General features: G+C 44.3%; 1 protein-coding gene across 14 annotated transcripts in view; it reads right to left on the bottom strand.

Moving 5' to 3' along the window:
- SASH1 (SAM and SH3 domain containing 1) overlaps positions 1-12,944 on the bottom strand; it is a gene marked incomplete at its 5' end in the record, with an annotated part of 518,822 nt that overhangs the window by 50,058 nt on the left and 455,820 nt on the right. For 13 of the 14 annotated variants that reach the window (XM_080584011.1, XM_080584020.1, XM_080584021.1 and 10 more), the window contains 2 exons: positions 644-730; positions 2,241-2,281. In XM_080584011.1, coding sequence (XP_080440137.1) covers positions 644-730; positions 2,241-2,281 — 128 coding nt within the window. The remainder of the gene's footprint in view (positions 1-643; positions 731-2,240; positions 2,282-12,944) is intronic. The other variant, XM_080584019.1, reaches the window with a different exon arrangement.

The following is a 12,944-nucleotide window of genomic DNA, read 5'->3' as shown; positions in this document are numbered from 1 at the left end:
ACAGTCACGGTGATGCAGGGAGGCATCTGTTTGCAACAGAAGGATCTAACAGATACACATGGGAAAAAAAAGAAATTTTCTTTGTGAAGCAAAATATTTAAAGCAATGCACGGCTGCATTTTTTGAAGAATTAGAGAAGGAGACCTGACAGTTTAAGTGGAATCAATCCTTAAATTTTCACTATTCACCAGATGCATTTCCACTACTCCTTGTAGTGTCTTTTCCTGCAATGAGAGGCTGGATTAAAGCCTAACGCAAACAGGTCTACATAACCAAATGCCAAAGAAAGGAGAAACACCTTTCTAATTAAAACAGGTAAAAATTTATCTCATCAAGTCAGGATCAGAAGAAAAAGCATCATTCATTTTTATATGTTATTTATAAGTATCTGTTAATCACATCATTTTGTGCATGTGCCATCACTGACAACAAGGACTGAAGGTGTCCTAGCAACTTGGAGTTGTGGTCTCACAGAATGCAACTCATCCTTCTGTGAGCCCTGACACAATGGACCAAGTCAGCGATACTTCCAGATCCACAGATCTGTAACTACCACACTGCTGCAAATGAGTTTTACTCTTTTGTAAGGTTGGATCCTTATATTTTATATGGATAAGTTCAAAAGCCCTTTAAAAACATTTACCTTTGGAAGTCTGCCTCATTAGTCCTTTCTGGTTCTTTCGGAAATTCTGCCAAAAAAACTTATTTTTCTTTTTCCAGTCTGCTTTCCCTAAGAGAAAATGAGGGAGGGGGAAAGAAGGGAAAGGGAAGAAGAATTTCAAAAGGAAACATTAGTTAGTAAACACTACAGAAGCTATCAAGTTATATTTTCTAAGACAAAAATGAGATTAAAAAATCCCAAATTTTCTTTGTTTCTTGAGTTAGTCTGTACTAGAACTATGCTGATGTAGCTAATTCAGAGAAATGCACATTCTTTTATAATTGCCAATGCTATAGACGACCGAGATAAGCCAATAACTTACATATTTTGAACTATAAACAGAAAATATTTTACATTCATTTTGATATCTGTTGAGCTGTTAATGTCAAGTTTGGAAGTGTTTTTGAAGTATTTCATTGTTTTATTCTCTCTAGCTGAACCACGATTACGCAGCAAAAGCTACAAGTCAGATAAGGAATTCTCTGATATATGTGTGCATATCTATATAGAAAATAAACACGTTGTGTATATAAATACACACACACATACATTCTGCTACTTGGCATGAGAAATTTCAGGAGACCTTCAGCTACATCTGACTCTTGCTCACTGTATGCCTTGATTGTGCAAGGCTGGGACTACATGTCCATTAAAATCAGATCTGCATACTGCTTGATGACCCAGAAGTAAATTATTTATTCTAGAAAAGTAACAGGATCTGGATCAAAAAAAGGCATATAATTGTGCTCTGTTGAATTAACCAGGACACATGCTACCAAGTTTATGCCATCTGCAAGAGAACATACTGTGCCTGATCTGGCACAAATGCTACCGATTTGGATCTACTTCATCCCTCTGTTTTTCAAAAATTCAAGTGAATGCAGTTTGTTCTGTGCCACTGAGTTTCAGCACGTGACTATGGTATTTTGGATCTTGCCTTAGAAGCCCCAGAGTTGGGCTTATTGACTCTTTGAAAAACAGCTTAATTTTGCACTGTGTGGAAATGATCCTAGAAAAAATTTTAAAAAGAAACAACCCCTCTGCTCTAATTTTTCTTCAACTCTCCAGTGAATAAAATAACGCTAAAAAAAACCAACACCCTATCCAGAATTTTACCAATTTCACTAATGAGTTTGGATACCAATTTGAACTAATTATGGTAAGTTAAAAAAAAAAGTGAAAGACAACAGAAAACAAATACATATTTAAGAATGCAAAATATTTCAGAAACAAAAGACGAGCCTCTGGCACGACATGCACAAACACAGTTATTCACTGGTGGTGGTAACTTTCAGAATACAAATGGATAGGCTAGCAGTGATCAAACATTAAGGAATTTGAAATTCAATATAACAAGTCAAAAGCTGTGCATTTATCACATGGCAGTGCTGGCTGAGCTGCCTCTGAGATCACCGAGACCCCTGGCATCTCACATTTAAAGCTCCCTCCCCATGCACAGAAATGCTGCTGACTTCTGCTAGCATTCTGTTTACTCAGCTCTTCACATCCTAGCACAAGCGAAACTGAAAACCTGTTTAAGAATTCAATATAAGTATCAAATAAAATGAAATATACTGACCTACAGAGCCTTCTTCCGAACTTGATTTATGAATGGAAAGCCTAGAACACAAAAGAGAAATGGACTTATTGATGCAGACTTCTCACATTTCATGGGAGCTGTCTGATTACAGTAAATTATAGTTTCCAAACAATACATCATGAGCCGTTTCTCTTCCTCTTTCTTCCAAATGCAGCATGTTGGAAACAAAACCTGAACCCACTGGTCTGACCACAGTAACTGAGTTTCCCTCTGCAAGCTCTGAAAAACGCCTTTGACCAGCACAGAAAAACATAACTGACAGAAGCCTATGGTTAAGCCAAAAGCGTCTCGGAATCCCTCAGAAAAAGACTTTTTCACATACTTCCCTCCCTTTCATTTCATTGGCTGCTTTAGAAACTGTAGCACTGGGATGCTATATTTGTTTAGGTTTTAACAGTTGTGGGCCTTTTTGTCTTTCATCTGGAAATGCTTTATAAATACGCATTCATTAAACTTTCAGAAAGCCACCACGAGGAAGACAGGAGTAGAGATTTAAAGACAAGCTGAAGAAAACTTGTCCAGACCCTGTGAAGTGGGACAACGGATGACCGGCGACTACAGCTGCTTCCTCCTTTTTCCCTTCTGTGTGCTTTCCCACCAGTTTATGCTCCCTTACTAAAAAGCTAGTTAGAGAGACTTATTTTAACCGAACATGGACTTTACAAACAACCCACTAATATAGTACATAAGTCTTTTGTTCTCGGTCTTTATGTTCATTGAACCAGTTTTCCATAATGGATTCCAACTCAGTGCCAACGTTCATTGTGGGACCTCTGATGAGACAACATTACCCTCCCACCCCCAGCCCCCCCTCATTGCCTTTTTTTCTCTCTGTGTAAATGGAGCTAATAGAAATTACCAAATCTTGTGAAATTCTTTGAAGCCTTCCTACAGGAATCTCTAACCAGGCTGAGCCAAGCCAGTGAAATTACTCTTGCCAGCTTCAACGGCTTTGCTTGAGGCTCCAAGTGCAAAGCATTACTGCAGTATTTTTGGCTGAGAGCTCTGCCCTGTTACATGACAATGCCCTATTGTGCCGTGCCTGTGCTGTACCCATGCAAAATGGAAACACATACATCCCAGCATACCAAGAAGAATTCAAGCCAAATCATTCTGTGAATGAGGCCATGGAATACATACATGTCATATTCTAGTTGCCATCTATAGTGTTTACACGGGTTCCTTGCATTTTCTTGGACTCCCAGAAGAGGGCAATGAAGAGTTTTTGATAAATTCAGTAAACCTCTTGAAGGCAAATTTTAGTTTAAACCAGTTCCGAGTTTAAAAGATGTAAGCAATTACTGGCCAACGTTTAGTAAGCATGAAAAACACACTCATCAATTTGCAAAGACATCATTAGAGGGGAAATGAGACAGTATGAAGTTTCAGTTTGATTTAGAAATTCATCTAGGCAAGGAGGGTTTGGCATAGCAAAGCGCTGAAATCTGACCTCTTTCAACCTCAGACTGATTAAAAAGTTAATCCAGCACAGATTGCAAACCAATTGAAGTAGCTAAACTTCAGATTTGGAGTGCATCAGGTGGAGGGAGACATTTAGTGTTTTCCTTGCTGATAAAGTTTACCTTTGAAGGGAAAAAGTTAATGATATAGGTGTATGCCACCAACTGCTTGGTATTTAAGAAATCAGAATAAGAAATGCAGCAGAAAAATAACCCTCTATACTTTCTGGGTAAAATAACCAGAAAATCCAGTGCCAAAACCAGACTTTCCACATCCAGACATTTAAAGTAAAGATGTCAGTGAGTATTTTTTTTAAATAAAGGAAAAACAGATTAAAAGTATGTGGGCTTTTATACAGAGACAACAAAGTAAAAAGAAAGCCAACTCCTGTTGGAAGTGACAGAACTAAACCAGTAAATGTTTTGTACCTGAGCACTGACCTCACCCACCAAGTGAACAGTTACTTTATCTTAAATTAATTCAGTATTCACAAAATGAACCAAATCACCATCCTTGGAGAGTGAAATCTTTTAATTATCAGAACTTCGCCTCACTAGTGAAATCAGCCTCAAAGCAGAGGCTCTCTCTTGCGCTCTTCAGCCTCCAAATCCATTTGAATTCTTTTCTTCTCTTCCACAGTTGCCAACAATGATGCTAGTAAGCAGCAGGTGTAGTGGCAATGTTTGTGATGTGGACATCTGTTCCCTGGGAATTAGCCTGAGGCCACCAACTCATTCCATGCTGGTTTCCAAAGAAGGGGAAGAGCAACAGGAGCATACTTGTGATGCTCCTGAGCCAGAGAGGGTGAGGAGATGAGTAGGATCCACAGCAAGCAGACTGCCTTCTCCTTTATATCTGATTTAATAAGTATACTGAGTTTCATCAGAGGATGCAAATTCCAGTTATCATTTCATGCATTCCCTGAAGAGGAAATCTTCCATGTCTGGGCTGACCTTGAAAATGCTAACAGCTGGTCTTAAAGGATGGAAATGCCAACAAAGCCTACCACGCAGAGCCTGACAAAGCATTTGCTTCTTAGTTCTATCAGACAACTCTGACACTTAAAAATGCTCAGTGAAATCAATCAAGTGCTTTACTTCCTAGCATAGTACCTCCGAGTTGCTTTACGTCTGATTTGCCAATTACACTCCCTTACCCTGTTAAATCTGCAGCTCCTCTGTGAACGTGCGCTGAAAGTGATTTGTGTTCTTCCATTCATAGACTGATAACTTGTACTGAAAGTTAATGATGCAGTGACACTTGGCAGAAGTCTCAGCACTGCGTGCCTGAAAGGGAGCCAAATGCCATTACTCCACCACGGAGGCCTTCATTTTTGTTGTGGTCTGATGTACAACTTCATTAGCAAGCTTTCAGATGAAATGTACTATGTCACAGCATATAGCAGGAGAAATATACGGGTATATGTTCAGACAGAAAGGAAGACAAAAGATTTACGGCCAGAGGGAAGGAGTACTTTTGTATCTGCCCCAAATCTCTGGGAGTGAGCTTCAGAATGGATCAAAACTTTAATCCATTAATCTCACAAATTAAAAACCATCTTCTAGGCCTTTACTTAGGGCCTCTCAGAGCCACGCTGCCATAACAAACAAACAACAACAAAAAAGCAGCACTGTAGAGTATCTAAAAATCGAGCTACTACTTTGGGGAATAACAAGATATTACTTCATTCCTGCCTCAGAGAGATGACGGCTTTCAGTGGAGGTGAGTAAATTACACCAGAACACTCAGTGATCAGTGACGCAAGACCTGGTAGCTTGGAACTAGATGATCAAAAAGACTGACTTAACAGAAATGGTTTAACATTCAATGCCAAAATGTGCTAATACACAAACAAGACTGACACAAAAGACAGTATTTCAAATGCTGGAGGTTTGCAGATGACAGAGTATTTGGAGACACCTGCTGAAGAAAATGACAGGAAAAAGAAAAAAAAAACCATGCAGTAACAATTTAATCCTAAAAGGCACAAAGAAGGATGGGACATTCCAATGACAGTATGGAGAATGAATATATATGGGAACAGCCTCTATGACTGAAGTTACTCATGTTCAAGAAAAATGAATTCCAACCAGAAGAGGTAAAGAGAAAAGCTGTAAGGATCAGGGAACTGAACACTTCATCTTAACAGAGAAGGCTAGAAAAGTTTTGCCTCTTCAGCTTGCCAAATTGAAAGCTGAAAGGAGATTAATTTACTGCCTATTAATAAAAAAGGCACAGGAACAAGCAGACATAAGGTGGTAAGAAACAGGGAGTTACCATTTCCTAACCATTTGGACAAACTTAGACCAGTAGGTAGAGAATGGGAGGGCAGCTTTAAAAACTGCTTCTGATAAGATGCCTGAAAGATGTGGACCAGACCAGACATCTGATGAGGATGAGCTGGACATGAGGACTGCCTCTGGAGGGCACTTCTAGTTCTTTTTGCAGACTGTGGGTTCATCGCTTTTGTATGAACAAGAGCAAAGCCAGCCAAGCACAATGGTCTTTGAATCCATCTGTCCATAAAAGTGCTGCAGCTGGGATGACCTTGATGTGCCAAAGCAACTTCTCCCTTTATAAATTATCTCTGAAATCCTGGAGGTGGGCTCTAAAAACTGGAATACAAGGAAGAATTGATGCACAAATTTGCTTCACAAGCCCATTGCAACTGAATCTGGTCATAAAGAGGCTTTTAACTTGGCTGTGTTCAGCTTCCGTTGTTAACTCTGGGCTGGTTCTGACCCAGAGAGAGAAATGCCATGGCTTGTCTTGCACAGGGAGCGGCTGATTTCTCAAGACACACGTTCACACGCGCCTCAAGATATGGTGTGCTGGTACACCACAGAATGGGAAAAAGAAACCAGTGACACCACGTGCTGCTTTTATGAATGCACCCGAGCATTTTTGAAAGCTCATCATTCCTGAAGCAGAACTAACACGGGGACTGAGAATGACAGGAAGGCTGACGGGTTTCTGTTTTGCCACTAAGTATGTTCGATGCAGATGTGCTTTAACACACGGCTACGTCTCGTTTATGGCACATAAAATCCACAGGTGCACAGCACCATCTGTTAATGAAACCACTACTGCTATGATCTTCAATAAACTGATACTGGCCCTCTCCTTTTTCCCGATGACTATTTATAGACCATTGAGGAAAATGCTTTTCATGGGATTTTCAGTCTACAGATATTATTCACATTCATAGCAGCAGACAAACTGATGTAAAAGCCCACGCTGGCTTCTGCCGCCAAGCCATTTGGTTATCCGTGTGCATTAGAAATGGCCCAGTCACATAATTAGTATCAACTGACAGACTTGTAACTGCTCCTGACTGAACACAAGGTAATTTATCTAACCAGAGCTGGCACAGGGAAGAAAATGGGCCTTTGGTATTTTTATCAAATTTGCATGAACCTGAAGAGAAAGCAGGTCTGCAAGATTCTGACCTTGCTGGCACCAGTGTGAGAAAGAGATGGAAAGCAAAGACGTTTCATTCAATTATCTTCTCATTAGGTTTCCATAGCAATGGCTCTTTAAGCAGGTCAAAACTTTCTCAGTGGAAACAAACACGGGGCTGCCCGTGGGCGGGCGCGTGTGCGTGTCCCCCGCCACGACCACGGCGGAGCCACGGGGCTGCCCGCGGGCACTCGACATGGAGGCCGGCGGTGGGGCTGCGTCACACATCGCCCGAGCGGCCTAGCGGGCCGAGGCAGGGGCAGGTCGCTGTCAGACGACAGCTCCTCCACGGCCAAGCATGAGGCAGCGGAGGTGACGCACCGCGTGCACTGCTCGCAGTTCGGCTTCCTCGTGAAAGGCGGCCTTCACGCTGCCCAGCACCCAACTGGCAGGACGGAAAGCTCCTGCCAGCGGCTCGGAGGAGCACTGGTTCCCCTCCTCACGTGTCCCAGGCGGCGCTTGGCTGGCCTCTCGCTCCCATTGTGAGGGTTATTGTGGGAGTTTCCTGCCCTACTTCTCTCGAGGAGGCTGTTTAAAGGCAGCATGAATAATTTGGCTTTGACTAAATCGGGCCTCAAACAAGTGACAACAGGGCCGTACACATTCACTGCTTCTTTTTGATTCCTGCAAGCGCAGGGTATAAAGAAACGCGTCTTAAATGAGGACATCTCGAGTATGGCAAGCTTTTACTTCTTCCTTTTTTCCTTCCAACGCTCCTTTCCATTTTTAACCGACCCAAAAGGAACAATTTATTCTGTCAGTAATTAAGTGCAGCCTTTGGCATCCTCACTTTAGGGTTTTGTTTGTTTTCTGCTTTGTTCTCCTCAGTTTCTGCCCTCTCCTTGCCTCACGTCCTCTGGCAGAGGACTCCTGTTTCTTTGCAGAAGAGCTTTCAAATATCTGCCAAAGTTAATTTGGGCACCCTGTCAAGTTGCCAGAATCAAATATGACAGAATTTAAGCCCCCCCATCCATGACCTGGAGTGATGATTTAACAACCTCCTGCTTTCAGAGCTTGACCTGTAGTTTGGATGCGGTAGGGGAAGAGGATTAGGAAATCTAGCGTTAAAAACTACTGGCAAAGGCCAGTAGATTAGTGTACCAAAGGGGGCAGAATTTAGGCTTGCATGAACTCTGCTGTAGAATGAAAGCTGTTTTTATTTAAAGACTGCTGTTTTCAGTAGAAAACACTGCTGAACATGGGGACACCAAACTGCAGGCACTCTCCCAGCCTTAGGCTGATGCGGAGTTCAAGCTTATTCCGCAGGAGTGTGACTGGCATTACTACGGCACATCCACTGCAGAAAATCCTTAAGAACAGATTCAGTCAATAGTTTCTCCTACAGGGCTGACAACATGCAGATAATCACTTCTGTTCTGGCTTCACTGGCTGGCTGCTAACAGCCTCAGAGAAAACCCCAACTACTGAGCAGCCTGCAACTCCTCCTCTGACATCCACAACAAGCAACCAAGGAGCCGGCCAAACTGCATGCACTCACTCAACGTGGGAGAAGCTCGGTTTAAGACGTGCACCCTGCACACACAGAGCACACGACAAAGATACTCACTCTGGAGAGCAGCTGAAGCCAGGAGCTGAGCACGCAGCTGCCAGAGGCACAGCAGCTCCCCTGTGCTGGAATGCAAAGCCCCCGAGCAATGCTGCCCCATACGCATGAGCTGCTTGCCAGCATCTTCTGCTTCGTGAGGCTGTTTCTGCTCAGCTCGCTGCTCTGGCAGAGTCTGGGATTTCAGGATCATTGGGTAGAGAACATTTAAAATGTACTGAGCTGCAGGCTGAGAAGTATAGCTGGACAAATCATGGCACTTGATATGAAGTATTGACCATTTACTTGGTCAGCAGTGTTCTTGAGTGGTACAGATCTAGAAAGAGCCAGTGACTCATGCAGAAGTTGGCAATTCACAACATTCACTGGCATGCAAAGGTGGCAAGATGCCTGTGAAATGCCATAAGCATTACCCCATGCATTATTTTGTGTCCTTCCTTTCTCTAGCAGCTGCAATAAAAAAGAATGAGTACACAGGAGTGACTGTACCTCATCCTGCCTGTACGTAGTGCTCTTGGGTCTCTCACCCACTCTTCTCTCTTTCCGGGCAGTTCTCTGATGCACCACGTTTGAAATTTGCCCAGAGGCTGCTGGAGTGAGCAGTAAGAGCAAGCAGATCTATTTCCCAAGAAGGAAAATACACAACTTCCCCTCTGCAACATCCCCAGTTCTTCTGAAAACAGGATGAGAGTCAGGATGCAGAAGCCTGAGTTCAGGGGACTGGGTTTAACCTGGATTTCCTGGCAAACATGCAGAGCTCATCAGTTTGTCATGTAGGCCTGAATACTCAAAAATGGGAACAGGCTAAAAGTTGGATTACATTGTTTTAAATGCTCTGTTTACAATTATGAGAAAACCTTGCTCAGTCCCCTGCCTGGGTAAACATCCTTGGGGTGTTGCCATCACTTTGAAATAATAGGGATTGTATATACAAACACATCCCCAGATCAACATGCTATGGGGACAAAGAAGGAATAGTAACTACTAAGAACACACTTATTGCCTATTCGCTACAGTGATTATTCTTCTAGCAAATCAGAAGTCAGTGTGTCTAATAGGAGCACTTGCAGTTCTGGGGAGACTTCTGTTTAAAATGAAATGTCACGGATAGAGAGAGATGCTGCTGCCACTTTCCTGGAGGCAGACTGAGAATCTGTGAAGTTACACCAGCACCACATCTGATGCTATGACTGCAGTTTAAAAGAAGGAAATTTTGGAAAGGGCAAAGGGAAATGAAATTAATTATTAAGAGAAAAAAAAACTATAAACACCTCATTCCATGCCTTGCATTATTTGCCGAATATTATATGACTAGGAAGCCTGCCCAACTGCTTCATTTACAGAAGTAACTCTAGCATGGCCAAAAACTCAAAGCAATTGTGAGCTGAAGCTTGAACAAACATTACTTTCTTTTCTGCTCTTTATTGATAGCTTTCCAGGCCACATCAGTACCCTTGGCGTTACCCTCCACACTCCTTCACGTGAATCTCACAGGCCTTTGCTACAGTGAAGATTTTTCTCTCCTTGTCAGAATCAATCAAACAAAAAGCATCTTTGGTAGGGCATTTATAATGCATAGAGCAGGTTCATATGTGCAGTCTTTACTTGTAGTTTCATCAATTAACAGGAACAGCGTTGCCAGCAACAGAGGAAGGTGGCACCGCCCCAAATGCCTTTCGGAGGGACAACCACTTGAAGTGACAAGCATGTTGTCTCCAGGCTCGTTTAACCCCTTTTTGCCTCCCTCCAGGCACTACGGCTGTTCTTCTGTGTTACAGCAAATCACCCACTAGACAGAGACTTGCTCGGCAACTTGCTGGACTGAGGGGACCAACTAATTTCATGCTGGCTTTGAACAGATGGTAATAATAATGACCTGGGCAGTACGGTTAGTAAGACTCAAGGCAAGACTGAACATACACTGCCTGTCCACATAAACGGGATTTTTTCCTACCACAGGGCATCAAGGCTGAGCTGTTTTCACTGCGGTGCACAGTGGAGCCTGTCAGACTTTCTCTTCAATCGGGCACCACAGAAAAGGAAAACCATACCAAAGGTTAAAACAAACACAGTTTCTTCCAGACTCTCTCAAAGCCTCTTTCTGTCTGGAATCTCTCAACTGTCAAATTAAACAACTGTTAGTGTTGGGGAGAATCGAATGGATGTTCTATTAATGTTTCTCAGGTGATGGATCATACGGTATAATTAAATATTATTAAATGTACTTACATTATCAAGTAATCTATGTATACTGGAAACCTAGGGAGTACATTGAACATTTAAAGGAATCGTTGAAGGGGAACCCTGGGAGGGAACAGGTACAACCTGACCTTGGATAAGGGCCTGGAGATGATGAAATGAGTTGAAGCAGAACCAAGGAGCGGAGGGAGCATGCGTCGAGTGAGAAAGGTGAAAGAGTTTAGCGGAGAGGAAGACTCCTTACTTCATCTGGACGACCACCTGGACGACCACCAGAGTGCGCCACGCATGTGCAAAGGGGAGGGGAGCTAATTAGAATGAAAAGCGAGGCTGATGTTGCAACCTGTAATGAATATGTATACCTGACGCAATATTGTATGTATAAATAACGGCTGGGAAGTAACGGGACTTGAAGCCAGATTTGGGCACCTGCCCCGGCTTCCAGCGCTGAATAAAGCACCTTCATATAATCACTTGGTGGTTATGTGGTTGCTACGCTAACATTTTGGCGACCCAGATGGGACAGCGTGGGCACTGCTGAGGCGGATCGTGTCTCGGTTTCGCTCCAGCCGGCACCGAGGGATTCTCGGGGAGCAGTCGACCACGACCGACCTCCGCTGCTCACGACGTACCACTGGAGTGGTAAGCAAAGGTGCTTTCAACTTTGGGTATTCGGTACCGATTTGGTTGGGAAAGCCTGCCGGTCAGACGCGGCGAAAGCCACGCTCGGTTGGGCAGGGAGCTCCCGGGGTAAGCCTAGGCGCCGTCCGTTAGACAGAGCGAAAGCTCTGCAGGTTCGGCATTGGTAACTGTATTGGTTTGTGCTGAAGGGTCAGCACCAGGTATTATTGGTATGTAGAAAGCGTGCTGCTGCTGCTCCGGCAGCTTTTTAGCGAAAAGCACGCTGCTGCTCCGGCAGCTTTTGGGAAAGCACACTGCTGCTCCGGCAGCTTCTGGAAAGTGTGCTGTTGCTGCTCCGGCAGCTTTCGGGAGAGTGTGTTGCTGCAGCTTTCGGGAGAGTGTGTTGTTGCTCCGGCAGCTTTCGGGAGAGTGTGTTGTTGCTCCAGCAGCTTTCGGGAGAGTGTGTTGCTGCTCCGGCAGCTTTCGGGAGAGTGTGTTACTGTAGCTTTCGGGAGAGTGTGTTGCTGCAGCTTTCGGGAGAGTGTGTTGTTGCTCCGGCAGCTTTCGGGAGAGTGTGTTACTGTAGCTTTCGGGAGAGTGTGTTGCTGCAGCTTTCGGGAGAGTGTGTTGTTGCTCCGGCAGCTTTCGGAAGAGTGTGTTGCTGCTCCGGCAGCTTCTGGAAAGTGTGCTGTTGCTGCTCCGGCAGCTTTCGGGAGAGTGTGTTGCTGCAGCTTTCGGGAGAGTGTGTTACTGTAGCTTTCGGGAGAGTGTGTTGCTGCAGCTTTCGGGAGAGTGTGTTGCTGCTCCGGCAGCTTTCGGGAGAGTGTGTTACTGTAGCTTTCGGGAGAGTGTGTTGCTGCAGCTTTCGGGAGAGTGTGTTGTTGCTCCGGCAGCTTTCGGGAGAGTGTGTTACTGTAGCTTTCGGGAGAGTGTGTTGCTGCAGCTTTCGGGAGAGTGTGTTGTTGCTCCGGCAGCTTTCGGAAGAGTGTGTTGCTGCTCCGGCAGCTTTCGGGAGAGTGTGTTGCTGCTCCGGCAGCTTTCGGGAGAGTGTGTTGCTGCAGCTTTCGGGAGAGTGTGTTGTTGCTCCGGCAGCTTTCGGGAGAGTGTGTTGTTGCTCCGGCAGCTTTCGGGAGAGTGTGTTGTTGCTCCGGCAGCTTTCGGGAGAGTGTGTTGCTGCAGCTTTCGGGAGAGTGTGTTGTTGCTCCGGCAGCTTTCGGGAGAGTGTGTTGTTGCTCCGGCAGCTTTCGGGAGAGTGTGTTGTTGCTCCAGCAGCTTTCGGGAGAGTGTGTTGCTGCAGCTTTCGGGAGAGTGTGTTGTTGCTCCGGCAGCTTTCGGGAGAGTGTGTTGTTGCTGCAGCTTTCGGGAGAGTGTGTTGCTGC

Source organism: Anser brachyrhynchus (assembly GCF_964034855.1).
Source record: "Anser brachyrhynchus genome assembly, chromosome: 3".
NCBI classification, from domain to species: domain Eukaryota; kingdom Metazoa; phylum Chordata; class Aves; order Anseriformes; family Anatidae; genus Anser; species Anser brachyrhynchus.
Note: the sequence above shows the minus strand (reverse complement) of the source record. Positions and strands in the feature narration are given on the sequence as shown.